Here is a 21,948-nt window from a genome sequence, read left to right as displayed (position 1 = left end):
TGGTGAGAGCTCAGCCTGGTGTAGCCTCACGTGCAGATAGATCACAGTAAGTGCTCTCAAATTAGCCCTGGCGATACGGAAGGTCCTTCAGGCCACACTGATCTGATCTGATGGTTGCAATAAGAGGTATGGGCGTCGATGTTAGAAACACGCACACACACGGATGATCAATTCTTCAAGGTGGTGGGAAGCTTTGGCATTTTTCCACTCTGGTTGGAAAATCCTCTCATTTTGCTAAGCCTGTGATTGTTTATTCTTGTGTTCACATGGCAGCGCCCTCGTTTCCCCTTTTTAACGCACACACATAAGTAAGCCGAGTGTTCCCGCACTTTGGGTGTTAATCTGCCGCGGCCTCGGGATGCAACCGTTCTCTCTTTTTGAATAAACTATTCCAGAGTTCAGCAGTAGGTTTCTTCTTTTGTCTGCTCCGTTTTGTCGTCCGCTTCGTATCGTCCCCTTTCTGTGTTGGATTTGTGCTCAGAGTAAAACTCTGTTCCCTTTGCTCCCGGCGCCGTGATATTCTGGACCTTTTTTGTGTGATTTACAAAACGAGTATTAGCATTTCCTTTGTTAGGAAAGAAGTGTAACATAATGAATCTCTCATCCAATTAAAGGACAATCTGCCGTGTGAGCGCTTGGGATGAAATATGTGAACTCACATGACTTATGATCTGGTGACGCTTTGTGATTGGTTTGTTCAGTCATTGTGGCTGTAGTGTTTCATTGTGTGTAGCAATGCTAGCGGTCTGGCTCGAGGGATGGTCTGAACTGAAACTATTGGATGGATTGCCATTTGGTAGCGTTTTGCCATTTGGTATTGGATGGATTGCCATTCTTGTTCCCCAGATGATGAATCCTAATCACTTTGGTTATTCCTGATTTTTCCTCGAGCTACATTTTGGCTTTTAGAGAAACATCTCAGGGGCTTTGCCATTAAACTGTGGTTAAAACATAACATTTTCCTCTCAAGATGAGCAATCACCTTTTCATCTAGCGCCGTCATCGGGTCAAACTTTCAGTTTGTACTTTTAAGATGCTTTTATGATAAAAAAATCCCATCAGCCTCAGTGCTAATTTGGGGTTAGCGCTAATTAGCAAATGTTAGCATGCTAAACTAAGATGGTGAACAATACACCTGCTTAAAATCTGCACGTCGGCATTGTCATTTTGAGCATGTTAGCATGCTAATGTTAGCACTTATATTTGAGCACGGTGACTAAGTCCATCCTCTTCATAGAGCTGCCAGCATGGCTGTAAACTCTTATTCTTATTTGTAAAAAAAATAATAAAAAATGGTAAAAAAAAGAGCCAGATAATCTTTCAGAGAACTTGTTCACTATTGTAAATGGAAAATCTTCATGAACTGCATACAGGCGAAATCCAATGGAAGAGTAACAAAACCGACATGTGTTAATATGTAAAAGTTCCCAATTATTACTTAAATGGGTCTCTATTATAGTTTTCCTGGATAGCGAATAAATTAGAGTGAGAATATGATTACAGCAGCAAAGAGAAATGGAGAAGTAGGGCAGGAAAATCTGATTATGGATACGTGAAAAAAACCCGTTTAAATAGGGAATACAGGCACGAAAGATCTATAACGGACAGTTTCAGGCCAGCGGGGGACACCCAGGGGAGTTGTCCCACAACATCACATTTTAATGAGCAGATTTTTAAAACCTACAGTGAAGTGACAAGTTAAACCGCAACCTAGGGAGACAGTTGAACGATGAAAATGTCTGCTTTCCAGCCCATCTCCAGGGTGTGTGGTGTGTTCCACTTCACTGGATGTCCTGTCCTCACCTCTCTACCTCCTTTTTTTTTCGTCTGTCCCTCTCTTCTTCTCTCCGGTGAATTGCCTTCATCCTCTCCTCGCTCGTCACTTGTCATCGTCTCTTCCTCGTCGAAGTGAAACGCTTCCACCAGGGGTTCAAATGATAAGGGATTTTGGGGAGGGATATTTTAAAGAATTTGCAAACATAGTTTTGTACCAACATTCAGTCTTTGTTACGGGAAAAAAAAAAGTTCTGTATTTTGATTGCAAAGACGGTCTTCCATATAAATGTTAGTGCGCATTTACACTGAACTCCATTGTGGCCTCCTCCCTCCAGCACGGCGCAGACCCCACCAAGAAGAACCGGGACGGGAACACGCCTCTGGACCTGGTGAAGGACGGGGACACCGACATCCAGGACCTGCTGAGAGGAGACGCCGCGCTGCTGGACGCCGCTAAAAAGGGCTGCCTGGCCCGGGTGCAGAAGCTATGTAGCCCCGACAACATCAACTGCCGGGATACGCAGGGACGCAACTCAACGCCTCTGCACCTCGCAGGTGATATGCATGTAGAATCACAAAAACGAAAAAAAGCTGCACATACATTTACTGCTCATTTTAATAAGTAAGCACCTCCCCGGTTATGTAAACCTCACTTTGCAGACTCATTAAAATGAAGGGTAAAGTCAGACATTCTTAGATACTGTTTGTATATCGTATATTTGGTGGTGCCAATCAGTCTAGCTCTAACTTCTCAGAACCTTCCTGAGATTTTGGCTCAGTACGGTGCCAAGAACAAGGCACACAGCTAAAATCTCGAGGGGGTAAAAACACCTTGTTCGTAGACAGGGGGGGCAACTTTTTTTACGCATACGGTTTAGCATGCAGATCCCTTTTCTCACTCAGGTGGCTCTTCTGGAACCACACTTATTTGACAGTGCTGTGCGGCTCTATGATGGAAATGGAAACCATGAAAAAAGAAAAGAAGCTGACTTTAAATAAGTTCTACACGGCACAGGGAGCCAGCGAGGGGAGGCAAAGATGAAGGCGACGTGTCGCCTCTTTTGTTTTTGTCGAGAGCTGGGCAGCAGCGTTTTTTTGGATAAGCTTGACACGGCCGGCTAATTTATGGCGACACAACACTAGAAGCTACAGTGTACTACAACGACCTTGGATCTCGCACAAACTTGATAAAGTTTCCTAAATCCTGATGGCAGAGATTACCGCAGTTCTTCAAAGGTGCACATACTCATTCATTTATTCAGGATCAGTAATCATGATAACATCAGCTTCAGAGATAACAAGAACACCACTCTGCATAAACACAGGACAGAAAAATGTCTTCAAGCCGTATCTTAAAATGTCATAGCAAGGAGGGTAAATATTTAGATTTTTCTTTTGTAATCTTCCTGCTTTTTACATTTTCTGCACAAACTCTTGACATGATGTGAAGATTACCTCCATGCACCACAAAGGAATATCCGGACAGCTTGTTTAAAGTTGGGGCAAAGTGTGGCGCCTTAGTGTTAGATGAAGTCACTCCCCGGTGGAACACTTGTTATCGTGAATTGGGAATTGAACCGTTGTCGTCAGGGTTGACGGGTAAATGCCTTTTCTCCATGATTTACCTTTTGTCTTCTTCTATGCGTTTTATGGTCTTTATAGAGTTTCATGACCTAGGCTAACTTTTGTAAGATGATAAAGAATTAATAATTAGAAAATGTTTTGCTGCATGACTGGCACTTTTAAAGTTGCGAAAAGTGCCGAAAAAAACACTTTGAAGGTCTGCCGGTGTTTTTTTCTTCTTCATAGATCTGACCACTTAGACACACACCCACGCACCCTCTGCCTTGAAGTGCTCGCTTGTAAAAGGAAAAGATGATTATACGCTGTCACACTGTCGGCCGACACGTCTCTTTGGCTTTCCTCATCTCTCATTACCTGACTACATTTTCGTTTCTCTTCTTTTTTTTCTCTCTTTTTCTCTGCCTCTATATCCCGACCCCCGTCTGTCTGTCCCGTCCTGCTGTGCTTTCCATACGACCCACTCTCCAGCCGGCTACAACAACCTGGAGGTAGCAGAGTATCTGTTGGAACATGGAGCCGATGTGAATGCACAGGACAAAGGAGGGCTGATACCGTTACACAATGCTGCCTCATACGGGGTAAGACACACACACACACACACACACACACACACACACACACACTACTCATATCCAATAAAAGTGCTGAGACAAAAAAGTCGAATTAGCTTTTATTTGATGGGAATCATAATTAATTAACATCAATCACCGTGGGCTCTTTTCTTTTTACATTTTCTTTTAGACTAAATGATGAATTTAAAAAAAAGATAGAAAGATTTGTATTTACAATTTGACATCCTGTCCTTTCATTTGTCTTGTTGTACACTCCGACACTGCTTATTCTGCCTTCTTTGTCTCGAGTGAACGTCATGAAGTTTGCAACATTTATGAATTCATATTTCCGGCTTTGAAACCATATCACGGGGGGGGGGGGGGGGGGGCGGTGCGTACGGCAATTTCTGAATCTTCTAGCTTACGTCTACTTATTGCTGATGGGGGCTGAAAAAGTGCAGCTCAGTTAACGCCTGCAGATATGTCACATTCTGTTAGATGTGTGGGACAGTAAGAACCATTACTCCACCATTATTATTATTACACTGAGGTTCTCTGAAGACATGCATGCATGTATGTAGTCTTTCCTTCATCTGGAGTCCTTGGTTGTCTCTCTCAACCGCATTTTGCTCACAGCTTGACAGCATTCTGCTGCGGAAAGAGTCATGAAACACATGTTTGAATGAAAACTTGATGAGCTCTGCATTTTCAGAGATTCACACACACACACACACATACACACACTTTAGCATCCCCCACTGGTACTCAGAAACAAGCTACATTGTGTTTGACGCTAAGATAGCAGTTGGAGCCAGACGATGAGGGAAGAGAACAGGAAGGAAAGGAAAGGAAAGACCTGCGGGAAAACAAGAATGATGATGGAGTTAATAATTCACACAGGTTCTGCTCCAGAGAATCCCACATATTACATTCTTTTCCTACCACGGTGTTTATAGCTATAGTTCACACATTTGCTCTTGTGAAATGCTTTTATTTCTGTTGTCTCTTTTCCTCCTCCCACCACCAACCTCTTCTTCCTGCTCTCCTTTTTTTTTCTTCTTCTAATCTCTCCTCTCCGATTCCCCTTTTCATCTCTCCTCCTCCCTCCCCCTTTCATCTTCTGTCTTGATCCCTCTGTGTCTGTCCCCACCTCATCCGTCTAGCACGTGGACATAGCCGCCCTGCTGATCAAGTACAACACGTGCGTCAACGCCACAGACAAGTGGGCGTTTACTCCCCTCCACGAGGCGGCCCAGAAAGGGCGGACTCAGCTCTGCGCTCTGCTATTGGCCCATGGAGCCGACCCCACCATGAAGAACCAGGAGGTACAGACGCCACTGGACTTGGCAACGGTACGCGAGCGCTCTTGGAAATGTTTCACAGCATTCGTCCTAATTTCTCCATTTTAGGAGCCTCATACCTGTTATGAGTCAGCCAATGGCAATATCATTAGCTTCAACTGATGTTTGACCGGTCGTGGGTAACTGTTCGGACAGAAGAGCACCGTGAAGAAGGTTTGCAGCAATTTAGGAAGGTGGAATAGGAAGCGTCCAAACCCCTTGCACCCTAATAAGCCTCCTAACAGGGTTTCGTGTTTGCCTGTAGGTACCATAGTTTGTGTGTCTTCCGTAGAGAAGTTCACATCACTACAGCTGACATTCAAAGGATGTGAAGTGCAAACATTAGCCCACAGTTCTGCTACAGATTAGAGGACACAGAAAACATATGCTGTGTACTTGTTGTCAATGAAGAATAAGCAATGTTATTTAACACTGTAGATGCAGTGAATACTTTGCAGTGAAGTCGTTTATAGACCATCAAGCTGAGCCTCAACACTGGCACTGTTGAGGCTCTCCCAAGAAAAACCTTGTCAATCCAACTACTTCTTCAAAGTGCATTAAACAAAAGAGCGCAAAATAAATTTAACGGGTATTATCAAGGAAAAAAAGATGGACACACACGCGAACTGGTAGTGAGACAATTCTACTTTGGAGAGAAAATAAACTAATTCTTCCGCTTACACATGAAAAGTTGAATTCATAAGAAATAAAACGCACCGTTTCCCAATTCATGACACTCAGGGTTTAGGCTGCTACAGCCTTACCGGGTCTAGTGTGACCGGTAGCTTATGGAGGCTAATGTTAGCAATACTTAAGATATTGCTATATAACACACATTACTCTTTAGGGCCCACGTCCACTTGTGCTACTGTCACAATAGCTTAGCATTTTAGCGAAATGATAATTTGTCAGTTTAATAAACGTTACATAGTCTCCCTTTAAAAAGCAAGTAAGAATGTAGAAGGTGACTTTAACAGAATTATCTGCTAAAGATAAAATACTGGTCGCTTCAGCGCTGAACTTTACATGTACAAAAACATTATATTATGTTAAAAATAGAAGCAGAATTGATTGTATTAGGTGGAGAATTAGACATAGAGTACATTAGCCATATGTCTGTCTCTTTATCTGTTGCAGGCTGATGACATCAGAGCATTGCTGATTGACGCCATGCCGCCAGATGCCCTGCCAAGCTGCTTAAAACCCCAGGCCACTGTGGTGAGTGTCCACACACGTATGAAGGAGTACAGACAGGCTTTGTAGCCTAAAATATTATCATGTGGTGGCCATGTTATGCATGCAATAAAAGTTGACATATTGACCCTTTAAACTAAATCGTCTCTCTTCCGCTCTCAGGTGAGCGCAAGTGTGGCGAGTACAGGTGCGGTAGGGGGCGTGGTCATCTCTCCCTCTCCATCTCCGTCCTGTCTGTCTGCAGCCAGCAGCATAGACAACCTGACCACGCCTCTCAGTGACATCACTGTGGGGGGTGCCACTGGACCGGCAGACGGCGCGTCGGGGTCCGACAGGAAGGAAGGAGAGAGCACGTTCAGTAAGTTGAATGCTAGATCGGAGGCCGGTCCTTTATGAATGAAAACATGCTGTTAGCCTGCTGACGTCACTGTGTCTCTGCAGCTCTGCTGGACATGACCATCAACCAGTTCTTGAAAAGTCTGGGGCTGGAACACCTCCGAGAAATCTTCCAGCGAGAACAGGTACACACACACACACACTCTCACACACAGTTTTTTTATGTGTCTTGAAGGAGACACAAGTGAAAGTGAACAGCAAACGCTGCAAAAAATTGGAGAGGCACATAGTTTGCAATATCAGTTTTGACAACTTCTGGGTAAAAGCAGACAACCTATCCAGTATTAATATTTAACATTTTGACATGTGTTCTTGCCATGTTGTCATCTCAGAAACGTATTTGATCGTTAATATCATTTTTTTCACTATACTGCCAAATTCTTTGAAAGGACTTCTTTTTTCAGGCTTGTAGTTTATTGCTTTCAGGGTTTCATACTCATTCAGTCATGGCTTAAAGTGATTTATTTGTTCAGTTTTCTTTGCTTTGTTTTTATTCAATTTTACATATCTCATGTCAGTCTCCTAGTGGCGTGGCTTTAGGGATGGAAACGTCATTCCGCTGGCCCACTTTGGTCCAGAATGAATTATGTCAACAACAGATGGATTGCCATAAAACTTGGTCCAGACGTCTTTGCTCCCCTCAGGATGAACTGTAATAACTTTGGTCATCCCCTTTACTTTTTATCAACGGCCATCAACATTTTAATTTGTCCAACACTTTTATGGCTTTTCACAGCAGGTTTTCTGGCTAAATGCTAGCAAAACTAACAACATTCCCATCAGCCTCAACTGTAATTTGGGTTTGTCGATAATGTTAGCAAATGTTAGCTAACATGCCAAACTAAGACGATCATGGTGAATATCACACCTGCTTAACATCAGCATGTCGTTGTAAGGATGTTAGCGTTAGCATTTAGCTCAAATACAGACTTGCAGAGCTGTAAACTAGTTTGTCTCGCGCTTCGTAAACGTTAATGTGCAAGAATTCATTTGACGGAGCGAGACAGAAAGAGGTGATGTCGATAGAACGGCGGAGACTGAAGAGGGACACAGATGGACGGAGTGAGAGAACGGGGAAGAAAAATGAAGGGAGAGAGGCTGGCTTGAAGAGAAAGATGGAGAAAATAGACAGAGAGAGAGAGAGACAAGGAGACAGATGGGGTGACAGAGGAGAAAACAGGCGGGGAGAGAGACGGAAATAGAAAGTGGAATTGAAAGGTGACAGCGGGCAAAAGGCTAAACACAGAAAGAAGTGTGGTAGCAATACAGAGAGTGTGTGATTGTGTATGTGTTACATTCAATATTAGTTTCCCTTAAGGGAAACGAGCCATCATTAATATTCAGATGAAGAGTGAGATGGAGGTGAGAGTCAGCTCAGTGTTAATGGAAACATTTATTTTTATGAAAACACGAACAAGGACTCAATCATGACACAGATATATGCATTTAGGCTTAATGGATTTTACATCATTACGATACACTTAATTATTATAAAACCATACTTTTTTACTCATTCTGTGGAATTTACAATATGTTGTTCAAAGTCAAACCAAGAACACAAACCTATTTCAGTTGAGCTGTTTATTGTTATAGAAGATTAGTAGAACACAAAGTTGTCAACATAAAGTTTGATCAAACGGTTTATACAAAGAATATGGAGATCGGCGCTCATTACTGTGTAGCTTTAGCCCGCGCGTGCAGAAAGAATGCAATCATTCTGCAGCATTAGTAGAGGGGAATAAAAGAAGTTATTTAGTTGACTGTTCCAGGTGGCAGATTGCTCAGACGCCGCTTTTTCCAACCGCCGTGATGAAATTGTAAGTTGGCAGCTTGAAGCATCCGCCTGCAGTGAGAATCGGGCTGATGTGTCACTTTCATTTGTTTTAAGTGATTACTTCAAATTGGGTGACACAAACTCGTACAGGCTTCTGCAGAACTTTTGCGTCTCTTTGCTGTGATTTCTGAAATGAGACCGGGGTTCTTGTATTAATTAGTAATAATGAATGTCTCTGTAAACACCCAGCAGACTATCTAGGCCACGATGATTTATACCTATTACAGTGGTTACAGCAACAAGGAGGTAACAGTTAGAGTTATCTCTGTTCTCCCTGAAAATACTCCCAAACTTCACCATCATCAATTTGCATATCAATCCCATGATAACTGCCATTCATTCATTGACCCTTTCTTTATGCTTCTGTCTCTTTTTCTAATGAATATTTATCAGACCCATTGTCTCTGCAATATGTCTGAACAATGTATTTAGTTGTCAGATGTATCATTAGAGGTTTGGCTGGAACAGTTATTGAACATTATGATAAGAAACTGTTACTTTCCTTGCAGTTTACATTCTTATGGCAGAAGATAGACAGGTAAGCAAGACTGACACCACTGGTTTGTTGTTTCTGGGCAGATTTCGCTGGATGTGCTGGCAGACATGGGTCACGAGGAGCTGAAAGAGATCGGCATCAACGCTTACGGTCACAGACACAAACTCATCAAGGGCATCGAGAGGCTGCTGGGAGGCCAGCAAGGTCAGGAGACACACACAAACACACACCCATATATACGAGGGTACACAACTTGTTCTATATCAGATTTACTGTATTGAAACTAATATTTAGCCTTAAAATAAACAACGCTGGAATGTGACAGATTGTCAACACAATCAAGCAAGTTCTCCTTATAACATACATTTTGTTTTATTTACTAAACCTGCTTCAGAAAATGCTCATCACAACTTTTAGATTATATACGTGAATATACCTTTAATATCATAATTTATCATTTCTTTGATTCACCTTGTCCTGATTCACTTTCAAAATGTGTGTTTATAGGTGCGAACCCATATCTGACGTTCCACTGCTCCAGCCAGGGCACCGTGCTAATTGACCTGGCAACAGATGACAAAGAGTTCCAGTCTGTGGAGGAGGAAGTATGCAAACACACTTTTACACACACACACACACACACACACACACTCTACATAGATTTAGGTCGATCGTGTTTGTTTGTTTTTCCTTCACTACCTGCATGACTTAATAGCAGCTTGGGCAAATATTTGAATGCATTTCTTCAGGGTGGGTTCTACATTTTTTAAACTGCATGTCCGTGATTAGTAATTCAGGACATCTGGCAAAGGAGACGCCACACACTGTGCACGACAGACTCCCTATCAGTGCTGTTGCTCCATTTCTCCCGTAAATGAAAGGAGTAACTGAAAGAGACAGCCAAAATCAGTCTGAATGGATTCAAAATTAATGAGGACCGTCAGTTCCTAACAGGTAATTTAACGCGTAATTTAAACTAATTTTTGAAAAATGACTTACATGAGTCCCCTCGAGACAGTTTCCAATACTAGCTAGGTTGGGTTCCTCCGCCTATTCACGGCAGTTATTTCTAGGTCATCAATAATTCCAGTCATGGGGACGATAACTCATTTTGTGAAAGGCAGTAATCACTTCAACCACATCGTGGCAAACTTTCCTCTCATCAGTTTGTAAATCCAGCTGCAGCACTATTCTACTTTTTATATTCTCTTTTGAGAGTCGAGTCGTCTTTTTCACTGCTGATGCCTGCACTTTTTGCAGCCGCACCAAATTTCCCACAGGCATTATTTAGGTATCTGCTGTGATTGAAATGAGTTGCTGCTCTACTCCGTGGCGGATTATATGGCTCTGTAATCTACACTCAATTGCCACCTTATCCTAACTAAAATCAATTAAAGAGACCTGCAATAAATCCTACCGACCCGAAGGGTTTTATGTTCACTTTGTCCGCCCCATTTATATCACCGAGCGCCGGCTACATAACAGATAAACATCTCTGTGGTGCTGTTGAGTTCCACAAACTACATCCTCCAGAATGACCTTACCAATCAACAGCTCTCTAAAACACTTTCTACAAACTTGAACAGGACTGTTGTATAAGACTGCATTAGTTTTAGCTAGGTGTACCTGTAGTACAGATGTACTGTGTAGAGCTGATACACCAGACAACAGGTGACCTATGATTGTTAGTCGAGGTGACCGTTGGATATCACTTCTGAATACGAAAACAGTCCTGGGCTGCTGAGGTAAGACGTGACTCATATCTAGGTGGTCTAACGCTGTATGAATCACACCTTTTTGTTATGAAATCTGCATTGCATTAGCATGTGTTATCCCACACATTCCCCATTTTTCATCTTAAAAGCTTTGCGTGAGTGTGTCGTTTTGATGTCTGGTCATTTCCTCCTCAGCTACAGAGCACGATCAGAGAACACCGCGATGGAGGCAACGCGGGGGGAGTCTTCAGCCGGTACAACATCATTAAGGTGTGTACTCGCAACACACACACACACACACACAGAGACCAGTTTTCTCTGTTTATGATCACAAAGGAGGAGTTTGAACATAATTAACTTACAAAGTTTGTTTGTTGTCTTTTGCAAATACAATTTGAATTCTTAATTCACTCTTCGTCCCCTCCTTTCCTTCCTCTGACTGCAGATTCAGAAGGTGGTGAATAAGAAGCTGCGGGAGAGATACGCACACAGACAAAAGGAAATAGCAGACGAGAATCACAACCACCACAACGAGCGAATGCTCTTTCACGGTAAATTGACACAGATGTCGAGGTACCAGAGTGTTTACACCCATTCCGTACAGCCGCAGCATCCTGCCGATTCTGGCTTCGGGGCCTCTGTTGAATGTCATACCTCTCTTTCTCCTCCATTGTCAAATAGTGGCTCCTTGACCCGTATCGGTCTGTAGAGCTGTAACATTTAACACGGAGTATGTTGCATCTTTTTGTTGTGCGATGGACTTGATACGACTTGTGTCCTTTCTCCTGCCAGGTTCTCCCTTCATCAACGCCATCATCCATAAGGGCTTCGACGAGCGGCACGCTTACATCGGCGGCATGTTCGGTGCTGGCATCTATTTTGCTGAGAACTCCTCCAAAAGCAACCAGTACGTGTATGGGATTGGTGGAGGCACAGGATGTCCCACCCACAAAGACCGGTCCTGCTACGTGTGCCACAGGTGAGACGTCTTTACCATCATTTCCTGTTTCTTACAACATCTGGCTTATTGTGTGGAAGGACAGAACTACTAGTAAGCACCTGTGTCACACCAAGTACTAATTCTAATTATTATCAGAATTATGTAGTTTGTTCAAACTGCTAAAGTGACTTATAGTTTACTCAAAGATGCTGCTTTCTATACTGAATCCACTTGATTTCTAGATGTGCTTTTGATGGACTCTAGTATCCCATAATGCATTGCATGAAGGAAACCATTCAGCTTTCTTTACTTGGCAGTTATTTTTCCAAAGCCTCAGTTTTGATACACTTATATCATTTCCTGTTAGTGCAAAACACTGCACTATTATTATGCAATATGCGTGTTAATTATTGATGTTAAAACTTACTGTAACATATCATCACATTACATTATGAAGCACAAATTAAACACATTTATGTGAGCTTACCGTTCACAGCCTCATTCCGTGTGCTTACTTTTCAGGCAGATGCTGTTCTGCAGAGTGACGCTGGGTAAGTCGTTTCTTCAGTTCAGTGCGATGAAAATGGCTCACGCCCCCCCTGGACACCACTCGGTTATAGGACGGCCCAGCGTCAACGGTCTGGCGTATGCGGAGTATGTTATCTACCGAGGGGAGCAGGTCAGTCAGTACACACACACACACACACACACACACACACACACACACACACACACACACACACACACACACACACACACACACACACACACACACACACACACACACACACACACACACACACACACACACACACTTTTATTAATTGATTCATCATTTTGTCAATAAGAATCTCAAAAAAACTGTGCAATGTTCTAAATGCTCAAGAGTTAAGCCTAGTATTTAGTTTTATTTACATTTGATGTGCTCTTTGTCCACAGGCCTACCCAGAATACTTGATCACGTACCAGATTGTGAAGCCAGAGACTGTGGCTACGCCTGCTGCCACCTCCGAGCAGAAGTCCTAAAACGCAATCGCAGTGGGATCCGAAGAGGGCCAGACTGAAACGGACTAGAACCGCTCTCTGAGAGGAGACTAGCAATGAACTAGAGGGAGTTTCAAACCTCAGGACCCCCGAATTAAAGTCTCCAGAGATGAACGCGAGGTGGGCGAGGCGAAGCGTCGGCCACGCGGTGGTCAGACGACCCTCTGAAACACACCTGGATGTGTCTTAACGGGAGAAGAAGAAGAGGAGGAGATGTTTCGGGGGCGTGCTACATGCTCGGTCCAAAGCAGCAGACGGCTAAATCGATCAGATTCGTTCATTAATTGGGTCTAATTTAGCTGGAGAAAATGCAAGTTTTTGGGATCAACATCTCTGGAAGTGTACCAGTAAGCGGATTTTTTGAAATTTGCAGGCCTCTTGGCTTGATCCTAAAATACAATTAGTAAAAGCAATTAGAACAGGACACGGTCCACGGCAAAAACAAACGTCCCCGATGTTGCACCTTTGCGCACTGCTCATGTAATCTACCCCCGTTTTTTAATGTGTCGTTTTGATATCGTGTCCTCTTTCGGCTTTGTGCATCATCCACAGCAGCAAAACAACACCCCGAGGCCACTTCCAGAAACAGCGATTGTCGTGCCGAGAGAACAGAAATCCAGTACATTTTTATGTTGCAGCATGTCACATTCTCACCAATGAGGCTCGTGTAAACAAGTTGCGGCTCTCTGTGCTCTCTCTCTCTCTATCGCATCTTTTCTGCTGTAAACAAAGAAGAAATTATGGAACGAGTGTGAGCGGAGAGAAGCAAAAAGAGATTACGGCGGACAAATACCCAGAAGTCAATAAGAAGAAAAACAAACAGGAGACCACAAATCCACTGCTGCTGCTGCTGCTGCCAGTGCAGGCCACACACAGTCCATGCTGAGACCCTCTTGGACATCCACCAAACCCAGTCAAGAGGACAGCTGCCAGCCAGCAAGACCTAAAATCCACACAGAACAATGTTAAGAAATTGACCAGAAAATCCTAAATTTGGGCAGAGCTGAGTTGTTACAAGCAAGCGGCAAACAGACACCTGACAATAAAAAAAACATGCCGTAAGCACACTGCCTTCTGAGCCTCAAAGGTGCTAAATTCAGAGCATTAATAAAGCAGCAAATATTTTGACTGTAAATAGTTAATGGCTACCTGAACAGAGAATGAAGTACGTGTCTCTCTCTCTGTGTGTGTGTGTTGTAGTCTGAGCTTCTCTGTGCTTTCTCTACCTAGCAGGGCAAGTTTTAGTGCCAGTCTCTCTGTTGTGCCCCGCTGGCTTACTAAAGGCCGCCGCTTACCGCTGATAACGTTGTCCCGACCCATTTGCCTCTTGGCGCCGCTCCAGGTAAGCACCGTTTGTGCTGTTAGTCCCGCTAGCTGCTAGCCTCAGGCTCAGCCGTCTTCATGTTGACAGACGTGTGGAGGCACTGGATGTGCTCTGAACTCCGAATTGAGCACCTTTTTAATTAATGGGAATCAGTTATTCCCAAATTCCCATGTAAGACATTCCCAATTACATCTTGTACATTACATCTTAAAGCACTTCCACAGGTGGCTGCTGCTTGTTTCCGCTCAGCTTAAAACAGTCCGAACTTAAGTCTTTCACCAGAGCCAGGAGGACCACAAGAGACCAGACTCTGACACAGTCATGTGTACAAACCTGTGCGAGTCACACTTTTCCCTCCACTCAAAGCTGCACATGGCAACTCAAACTACTCAAGTTTGAATCAAGATGAGAAATCTCGTCAGTTGATTTCACTAAAACTGCACACAGTGAGTTCTTTGTTTACAAACCCAGCCGAGCTTTCTCTGGATGGTGCACTCGCTGTCTGTTAAGCTCTGTTACATCATCTCCTTTGGTGTGAGAAGTGACTGTTACCAACACAAAGTCATATTTCCGGGACAAAAGGTTGACAATTCCAGTTAAGCATTCATATAATAACATTCTTCCAGCAATTAATACTTACAGCGGGAGCATCTTTTTGTTTTGCGTTTATATTGTATCTGGATCCACATTTCCCTGTTTTGTTGTTGTTGTTTACAAGAACCTACTGCCTTCTGGCCCCTTTCCTCTACCTGTAACCATTGATGCCCCCTAGTGGTGCAGCGGAGGAATTGCTGGCTTGTAGTTTTGCGTTGAAGAAAACAAATACGCTCTACGTCAGGAAGGCATTTATGTAGGGATTCATTCCTACACAGTGCTATTTGTGTTTTCCTGGGGCCTATTCCATTTTTTTGTTTTCTTCCTTGCGTGTTTCTTTATTTTTAGGTCATCTTCATGCTGTTGGGTTTACACTCCACAAGCAAACGGGACAAGTGACCCTTACTCACTGTATCTTAGCAAGCCATTCAGCGGGCTGGTCACAGGCTTCAAAGATATTTACACAACCAGAGATCTGCAGGTTCATTATTAAAAGATGAAGATTAGGATAATGGTTATTAAATATGCTATCGCATTTGTAATTGTATTAACCATTTATAGTGACACACTAACATGTTTGACAAACCTCATGACGGCAAGAAGATAAGCAAGCTCCTCTAACTGCGTACTGTACACTTTAACTGTGTTTTTACTGTGATGGCCATGTTTTCTGTTTATTATTTATGATTATTATTTTTAAGTAATGAGACTGTACACTACATGGGACCACACATGACTTAAGTTTCTTTCAGGTCGAGTCGAGCAGTGCTGAGGTCTTTGAAATCCCTTGAAGCTGTGTGGACCGGAAAGGGAAATGGCCTTAACTGTTGTTGTTTGAGAATGAAAAGATTGCCTTGGAAACGTACTATGAATGGTTTACCCACCTCAGGCAGCGGCACGAGAGAGCCGCTTCATATCCATTGCGAAATCAAAAAGATGTTTCGACATCAGTGAGGAACGGGCCATTTAATTCTGACCAAGCTGCTCTGATATTTGATTTGTCTTTTTTTTTTTTTTTTCTGACTTTGTTAGAACTCAGTGACTCAGATTTCAGCTGATTTGCACCTTGCAAGGTGAAGATGACGTTGGTCTGAGCCAAGTGCAAACAAACACGACATCCACGTTAAGCGTGAAGCGTGCCAGAAGGTAACTGGTAGCTCCAAATAGCAGCCACGAAACTATTTTCCACCCGTGAAATGTTTTCCCTTAGTTTTGCAGCCCACATGTTTGATAGGAATAGCTCATTCTAATAACAATGACTGATAACATATTCAATTACATTAAATGAATAAGTAGACAAAATAACAACTGATATTGTGAAAAACTAATCAGCTTGAAATTAAATTGTCCTAGTGAAATGTTTCAAAGGGGAAATAAAGGAGTTGCAGCACTGGGACAGAGTTAACTCAGTATAATGTAAAAGACTGAAATATTACAACGCCCATCAAATTATTGTTTTTCCTTAAGTATATTAAGTTTTAGCATTTCACAAACTGACTTGATTTATTAATTAAGCTCATATATTTTAAATGATAAATAAAGTTTAAAGTCTTGTTTTTCAGAGTCCAGACACTATTACATTTCCCGTTTTTTATTTTTTTAAACCACTTCTGTGTTGTCCCTGATCAGAGTCAGCGCAAAGATTCAGATTTCAGATTGAGTGGCAGCGTCTTGGCTCTCTTGGCACAGAGAAAGTAGAGTTCCGCAGCCCTGTATGAAGTATTAGCAGAGAGCTGTGGGCTTCCTTTTAAATGAGACTGTAAATAAACTCCAGATGGGCCTTTTAAGGATGATTTTGAGGTTATTTTTCTTGCGTTCTTTTTTTTTTTAATGTGAAAAATATTTGAACTGTGTTTCAGCTGACCTGGTCTCTACTTATCTGTCTCAGGGGCCAGTCAGCCATCTTGTTGTAACTTGTTTGGAGGGGTGTATGTGTGTGTTCAATCAATCCATGCCTCACCTCCTGACCTGCCTTCTACTAAATGCCACCAGTTTAATGAACACATTTCCTCATCAGTAATGTTGGACTTCCTGTTGTACAGAGCTGCTGACCAGTTAAACATGTGGAACAGATAAACGTGTACAGAAGAAAATAATAATAAAAAGAACTTAACAAAGTGTATTTCTGTGTTAGTCTTATTCTTAGTTCAGTTTTTATGACTTATTTCGACATGCTATACTATGACTTATTTCGACATACTACAATATGACTTTTTATCAACATGCTATACTATGACTATTTTTTACTTATTTCGACATGCTATACTATGACTTATTTTGACATGGTATATGATGACTTTTTATCAACATGCTATGACTTTTTTCGACATACTACAATATGACCTTTTATCAACATGCTATACTATGACTTTTTTTTACTTATTTCAACATGCTATACTATGACTTTTTTTTACCTATTTCAACATGCTATACTATGACTTTTTATGACATATTACAATATGACTTTTTATCAACATGCTATATGACTTTTTTTTACTTATTTCAACATGCTATACGATGACCTTTTATTACTTATTTCAACATGCTATACTATGACTTATTTCGACATGCTATACTATGACTATTTTTTACTTATTTCTACATGCTATACTATGACTTATTTCAACATGCTATACTATGACAATACTATTACAATATGACTTTTTATCAACATGCTATACGATGACCTTTTATTACTTATTTCAACATGCTATACTATGACCTTTTATTACTTATTTCAACATGCTATACTATGACCTTTTATTACTTATTTCGACATGCTATACTATGACTTATTTCGACATGCTATACTATGACCTTTTATTACTTATTTCAACATGCTATACTATGACCTTTTATTACTTATTTCGACATGCTATACTATGACTTATTTCGACATGCTATACTATGACCTTTTATTACTTATTTCGACATGCTATACCATGACTTTTTTATGGCATAATAGTATTGCAATTTTAGGACATACTATACTTTTGTCATGGAACTTTATGCTTTGACTCTTTTAAGACATTTTTTATGACATGAATGGTAATGGTTTTTTCAAACACTTTGTCATGACATATATTATGATTTGTTTAAGATTTGCTATTAAACCAATGCATTTTTCATGTCATACTTAATTAACTATGTGACAGACATTTTTATGTCCATTGAGAAAATATTTGTCATGGCATCTCCTCAGCTTTGGAAAACCGTTTCATCCTACACAGGTTTTGATAATGAATCTAGTGGGTCGGTCATCATGTCATATTATCATACATTACCTTTCTCCAGCTTTCGTCACCCCTCTGTCTCCCTTTCTGTCCACACAACAGTCAAGATCATTTGGTAAACTATTTCATGCTCTTCACATATATGTTCATATTTGGCTCTACATGATTACATTAGGGATATAAAAGGCCACCACGGTAGCTGATTGCTTTGTTTAGACGCGTGCAAGAAATGACGAAATGTCCACTTTCCAAGATAAAGGCAAATGATTACTTACAGTCGCAGCGTTTCCAAAAACAAACAGAGTTGAGCCACTTTCTCTGTCAAAAGTCGTATTTCCTAAATCATAGACAAAACGAATAATAACGTTCATCCTCATTCATTATCGTACAGTCAAAAAAACGGACTGCTTCTGCCCAGCCAGCAACACCTGTGTCATTCAACCCTCCTGATTGCATTAACCTCTTGCCTAATTGACAGCGGCGCTACGCCCCCACGTGGTGGGAGGTTTAGCAAAACAAAACGAGCACAAAATGGCTCTTACATGAGGTGAATGTAGTGCTGTTGCACTTCAGTCGACCCTTCTTTATTTACTATATCTCCTCTGCTGCCATCCATCCATCTCATCACTGGTCTCCTTTCCTTTTGCCTGATTACAACAAAGTGTGCATACAGCTGGGAGCTTGCTTCAAGTTTGCACGTAGACGTGTAGCTGAGGACAATGATACGTTCTCACCACTGGGTGGCGCTCCAAGCTAACATTTCAAGCTAATAGAAACACCACACAACGAGGTTCCTGGTTTTATAAATGACAAATAATACATGCTGTCCATAAATTTCTCATTTTATCACATTTTGAAAAAAATCACGTTGAGAGGATTCATTGATCCATATAAAGCATCAACTCTACTTCTGTGTGCATTAATTACTACATTACCCACAATATAGGCTCTAACACAAAAATATCATTCACTGTCTCAATTTACATATAGATTGCCTTTTATTAAACGGTGTGTGTGTTCTACTCAGTTCTACTCAGTTCCACACAAACTCTTAGAAAAGAAAGCACACACAACGTATTAATTAAGAACATTGTTTATTCAACAGTGGATCTTCAGTAATAAATAAATGCACAGATTCATTCCACAATAAAATTTGAGGGAAAGTTGTTTTTTTTTGTAGAAATTTCCAAGTCGAGGATTGATATTGCCAAGATGGGTAAAACAGCATTGACCAGACGGAGAGAGAGTCTAGACAGATGGACTAACACAGAGAGGCAGACAGGCTGACAGACAGACAGACAGTTACCACAGAGATGTGTACAAAGTATTGCGTTTTTCACTGATTGCCTCTCTTCACTCTCTCTGTCTCTCTAGATGGACAAAATGTCTTTATGCAAAGTCTAGTCAGTCAACCATCACCATGATGTGCAAATCAATCATAAATTATAAATACAGTATTGCATCACTTCAAAGTGCTACAGAGATAGGTGCCGACAATCTTCAAAAACAGAAAAAAAGGTTTGTTTCCTGTGTAGGTGTGTGTGTGTGTGTGTGTGTGTGTGTAGGTGTGCTTGTGTTTCTGTCGTGCGTACATCAAGACCCGGGTATAAAAGCAACCATGGTTGAAATTTGTGCCTTTGGATGTCTAGCACAGAGTGTACATCTTAGCCTGGTCAAAAGCATAAGCAATACAAACACTGTCTTAGATTGTGACGTTATAAAAATGCGACACGGTATTTGTGTGTTACGACCTAAAAAGTCACTGATATCGCTGTTGTCCTTGAGTGGATTGTAAGTACAGTATTGCAAGACTTCAAAGTGCCACGGAGAGCTGTGGACAAACTTCAAAACCAAAGAATCAACTAAATTATAAGGAGGAAATACCTGTCGTTGGATTATGGTCCCAAAGCCCAAAGCCAGCTTCTCCTTTTTTTTTTGTCTCCATCACTCCTTTTTTTTCCAGTTTGGATTTAAAAAGTGAAATCAATAAGTGATTTGTGTGTTTTTTTTTAATCTTAACCTGGATTCCCCTCACAAGGAACAACACAGAGGGTCCCTGATGTTTTATAAGCAGAGTGTGAAACACCCATGTTTGAATGTTCTGTCATTAAAATCCAGCCACAATGATACATATAGAGAAAAATATTGCCTGTGAAATATCTCCAATTTGCTCATATTTATCATACTTCACAAATGCATTTTGTGTCTAATTCTCATTATTATGATTTTAAGTTTAAGTGTCTGTTCTTGGTTTGGAAAATATGTCTTTGTAGCTTTGGAAATCCGTTAACATACTGCTTTAAATATATTTATATATATATAGTTTTGTCTGCCTGAACAATTGTTATTTCAAAGGTGAAATTCACTGTCAGTGTAATGCCTAATATGGATTTACTCAAATACATTACTAGTTGTTTCAGTGTGTTTGTATCCATCTGTGAGTGTCAGAGATGAAGAGAGAGGCTTTTGCTCTGTCGACATTGTGGAATAAGAGTCTGTACTACGCTGCTGAAATGCTGAGATTTCTCTAAACATTCAGCAATGGGCTTTCTAGCAGCCCGTCTAAATCCATGGGATACCTTCATGAACAAGGCACAAGCATCTTAAAAAGGACCACTCGCTGGTGATGCACATTTTAGACCATTAACTAAAAACTAAAGGAGCCAATGTCTTCAGTTGATTTGCTATGAAAATATATATAAAAAAAATCAAAAAAAAAACGTACAGAAAAGAATTGAAACCAATGTCTTAAAAGGTATGTATGTTTTGGAAAATGGTTAAAAGTAAAGATAAATTATTTAAAATTCGTTAAAACATACAAAGCCACGAGGGTGGTCCTTCCAGAGCCACTGTTCTCCAAAATGTCCCCTCTGATCTTAAAGGAAAATCATGCTCAACCCAAAAACTAAATGTTGTGACAATGTCATTCCCTGACAGCTTTTTCTTTCAGCCCTTTCGTACAACAACAACTTCTTTTGTGTGATGCAGCTGAAGGGGTTTCCTACAGTGTGTATCAGGGGCCTGTAGTGGGGTATCCCAGTTCATTTACAAGGGCCCTGGCCTTTTTATTTGGCAACTTATTCTATGTATTTAGCCTCTCCGGTGAGGAGATGGGGAGCCGAGGAGAGGGGGCCAGACGGGGTGAAGATGAGAGGCAGAGATGAGAGGAGGAAGAGGAGGGAAGGAATATAAAAGGATGAAAAGGAGATGAGAGGAGAGGAAGGTGTGGGGGAGAGACAGAGAGAGGAAGAGGACGTGTGAAAGACAGGAAGCTCCGGTCAGAGCACCTGTCACGGAAGAGGCTCCTGCTTTCTATCACCGTCTCCTCCCCTCTTTTTTTCCATCCATCTCCTTTGTCCGGCAACAGGAGGGACACCCAAAGGGGAAGGAGCGGGTGCTTAAAATTCCTCCTTCCTTCCTGTGTCCATCTCCTCTCCTAAAGACCTGTTGTCTCCATAGCAACAGGCCCTGTCTTCATACTGAGCTTATTCAGTAGTCATGAATGTGTGTGTGCGAGTGAGTGAGTGAGGCAGAGAGAGCGTGTTTGCTGCTGCTCAGGCCTTTCTGTGTCAGCGTCTGACCTGTGCATGTTGTTGTTTTTCGGGAGAAAAACCAGTGAGACCAACACTCCGTCCGAACTCGTTTGCTGGAACAAGTTTTGAAAGCCAGTTCATTTTTGGTCAATCTGAAGAACTCTTGTGTTAGAATGGAAGGAGCGTTGGCTGGTCTCGGGACATTGAAAAAAAGTTTTTTTTGTCAGTATTTTGAGTTTTGAATCAGGCACCGTGACGCTTCTCGCCTCCCCGCCCTGGAAGCATGTACATACTGCAGCGGGCAGTGAAAGATTGACCGCTCTTCCAGCCAATGGCAGTCCGGTCTGTTCTGAGTTAGTTATTTGGGGGGAAAGTTCTGCGACTGTGCTATCCA

The 21,948-nt window shown here is 41.6% G+C and overlaps 1 protein-coding gene across 1 annotated transcript in view; it reads left to right on the top strand.

Moving 5' to 3' along the window:
- Positions 1-16,863, top strand: part of tnksa (tankyrase, TRF1-interacting ankyrin-related ADP-ribose polymerase a) — a gene marked incomplete at its 5' end in the record, with an annotated part of 65,914 nt that extends 49,051 nt beyond the window's left edge. The window contains 13 exons of the mRNA XM_079178739.1: positions 2,112-2,331; positions 3,829-3,938; positions 5,075-5,263; positions 6,389-6,469; positions 6,608-6,803; positions 6,887-6,966; positions 9,255-9,375; positions 9,679-9,776; positions 11,082-11,156; positions 11,332-11,437; positions 11,679-11,865; positions 12,349-12,505; positions 12,766-16,863. Of these exons, the coding sequence (XP_079034865.1) occupies positions 2,112-2,331; positions 3,829-3,938; positions 5,075-5,263; positions 6,389-6,469; positions 6,608-6,803; positions 6,887-6,966; positions 9,255-9,375; positions 9,679-9,776; positions 11,082-11,156; positions 11,332-11,437; positions 11,679-11,865; positions 12,349-12,505; positions 12,766-12,852 (1,707 nt within the window). The 3' untranslated portion in view covers positions 12,853-16,863. The remainder of the gene's footprint in view (positions 1-2,111; positions 2,332-3,828; positions 3,939-5,074; positions 5,264-6,388; positions 6,470-6,607; positions 6,804-6,886; positions 6,967-9,254; positions 9,376-9,678; positions 9,777-11,081; positions 11,157-11,331; positions 11,438-11,678; positions 11,866-12,348; positions 12,506-12,765) is intronic.
- Positions 16,864-21,948: the final 5,085 nt, after the last annotated feature.

The sequence above is a fragment of the Pholis gunnellus genome (assembly GCF_910591455.1).
Source record: "Pholis gunnellus genome assembly, chromosome: 18".
Taxonomy (NCBI): domain Eukaryota; kingdom Metazoa; phylum Chordata; class Actinopteri; order Perciformes; family Pholidae; genus Pholis; species Pholis gunnellus.
Note: the sequence above shows the minus strand (reverse complement) of the source record. Positions and strands in the feature narration are given on the sequence as shown.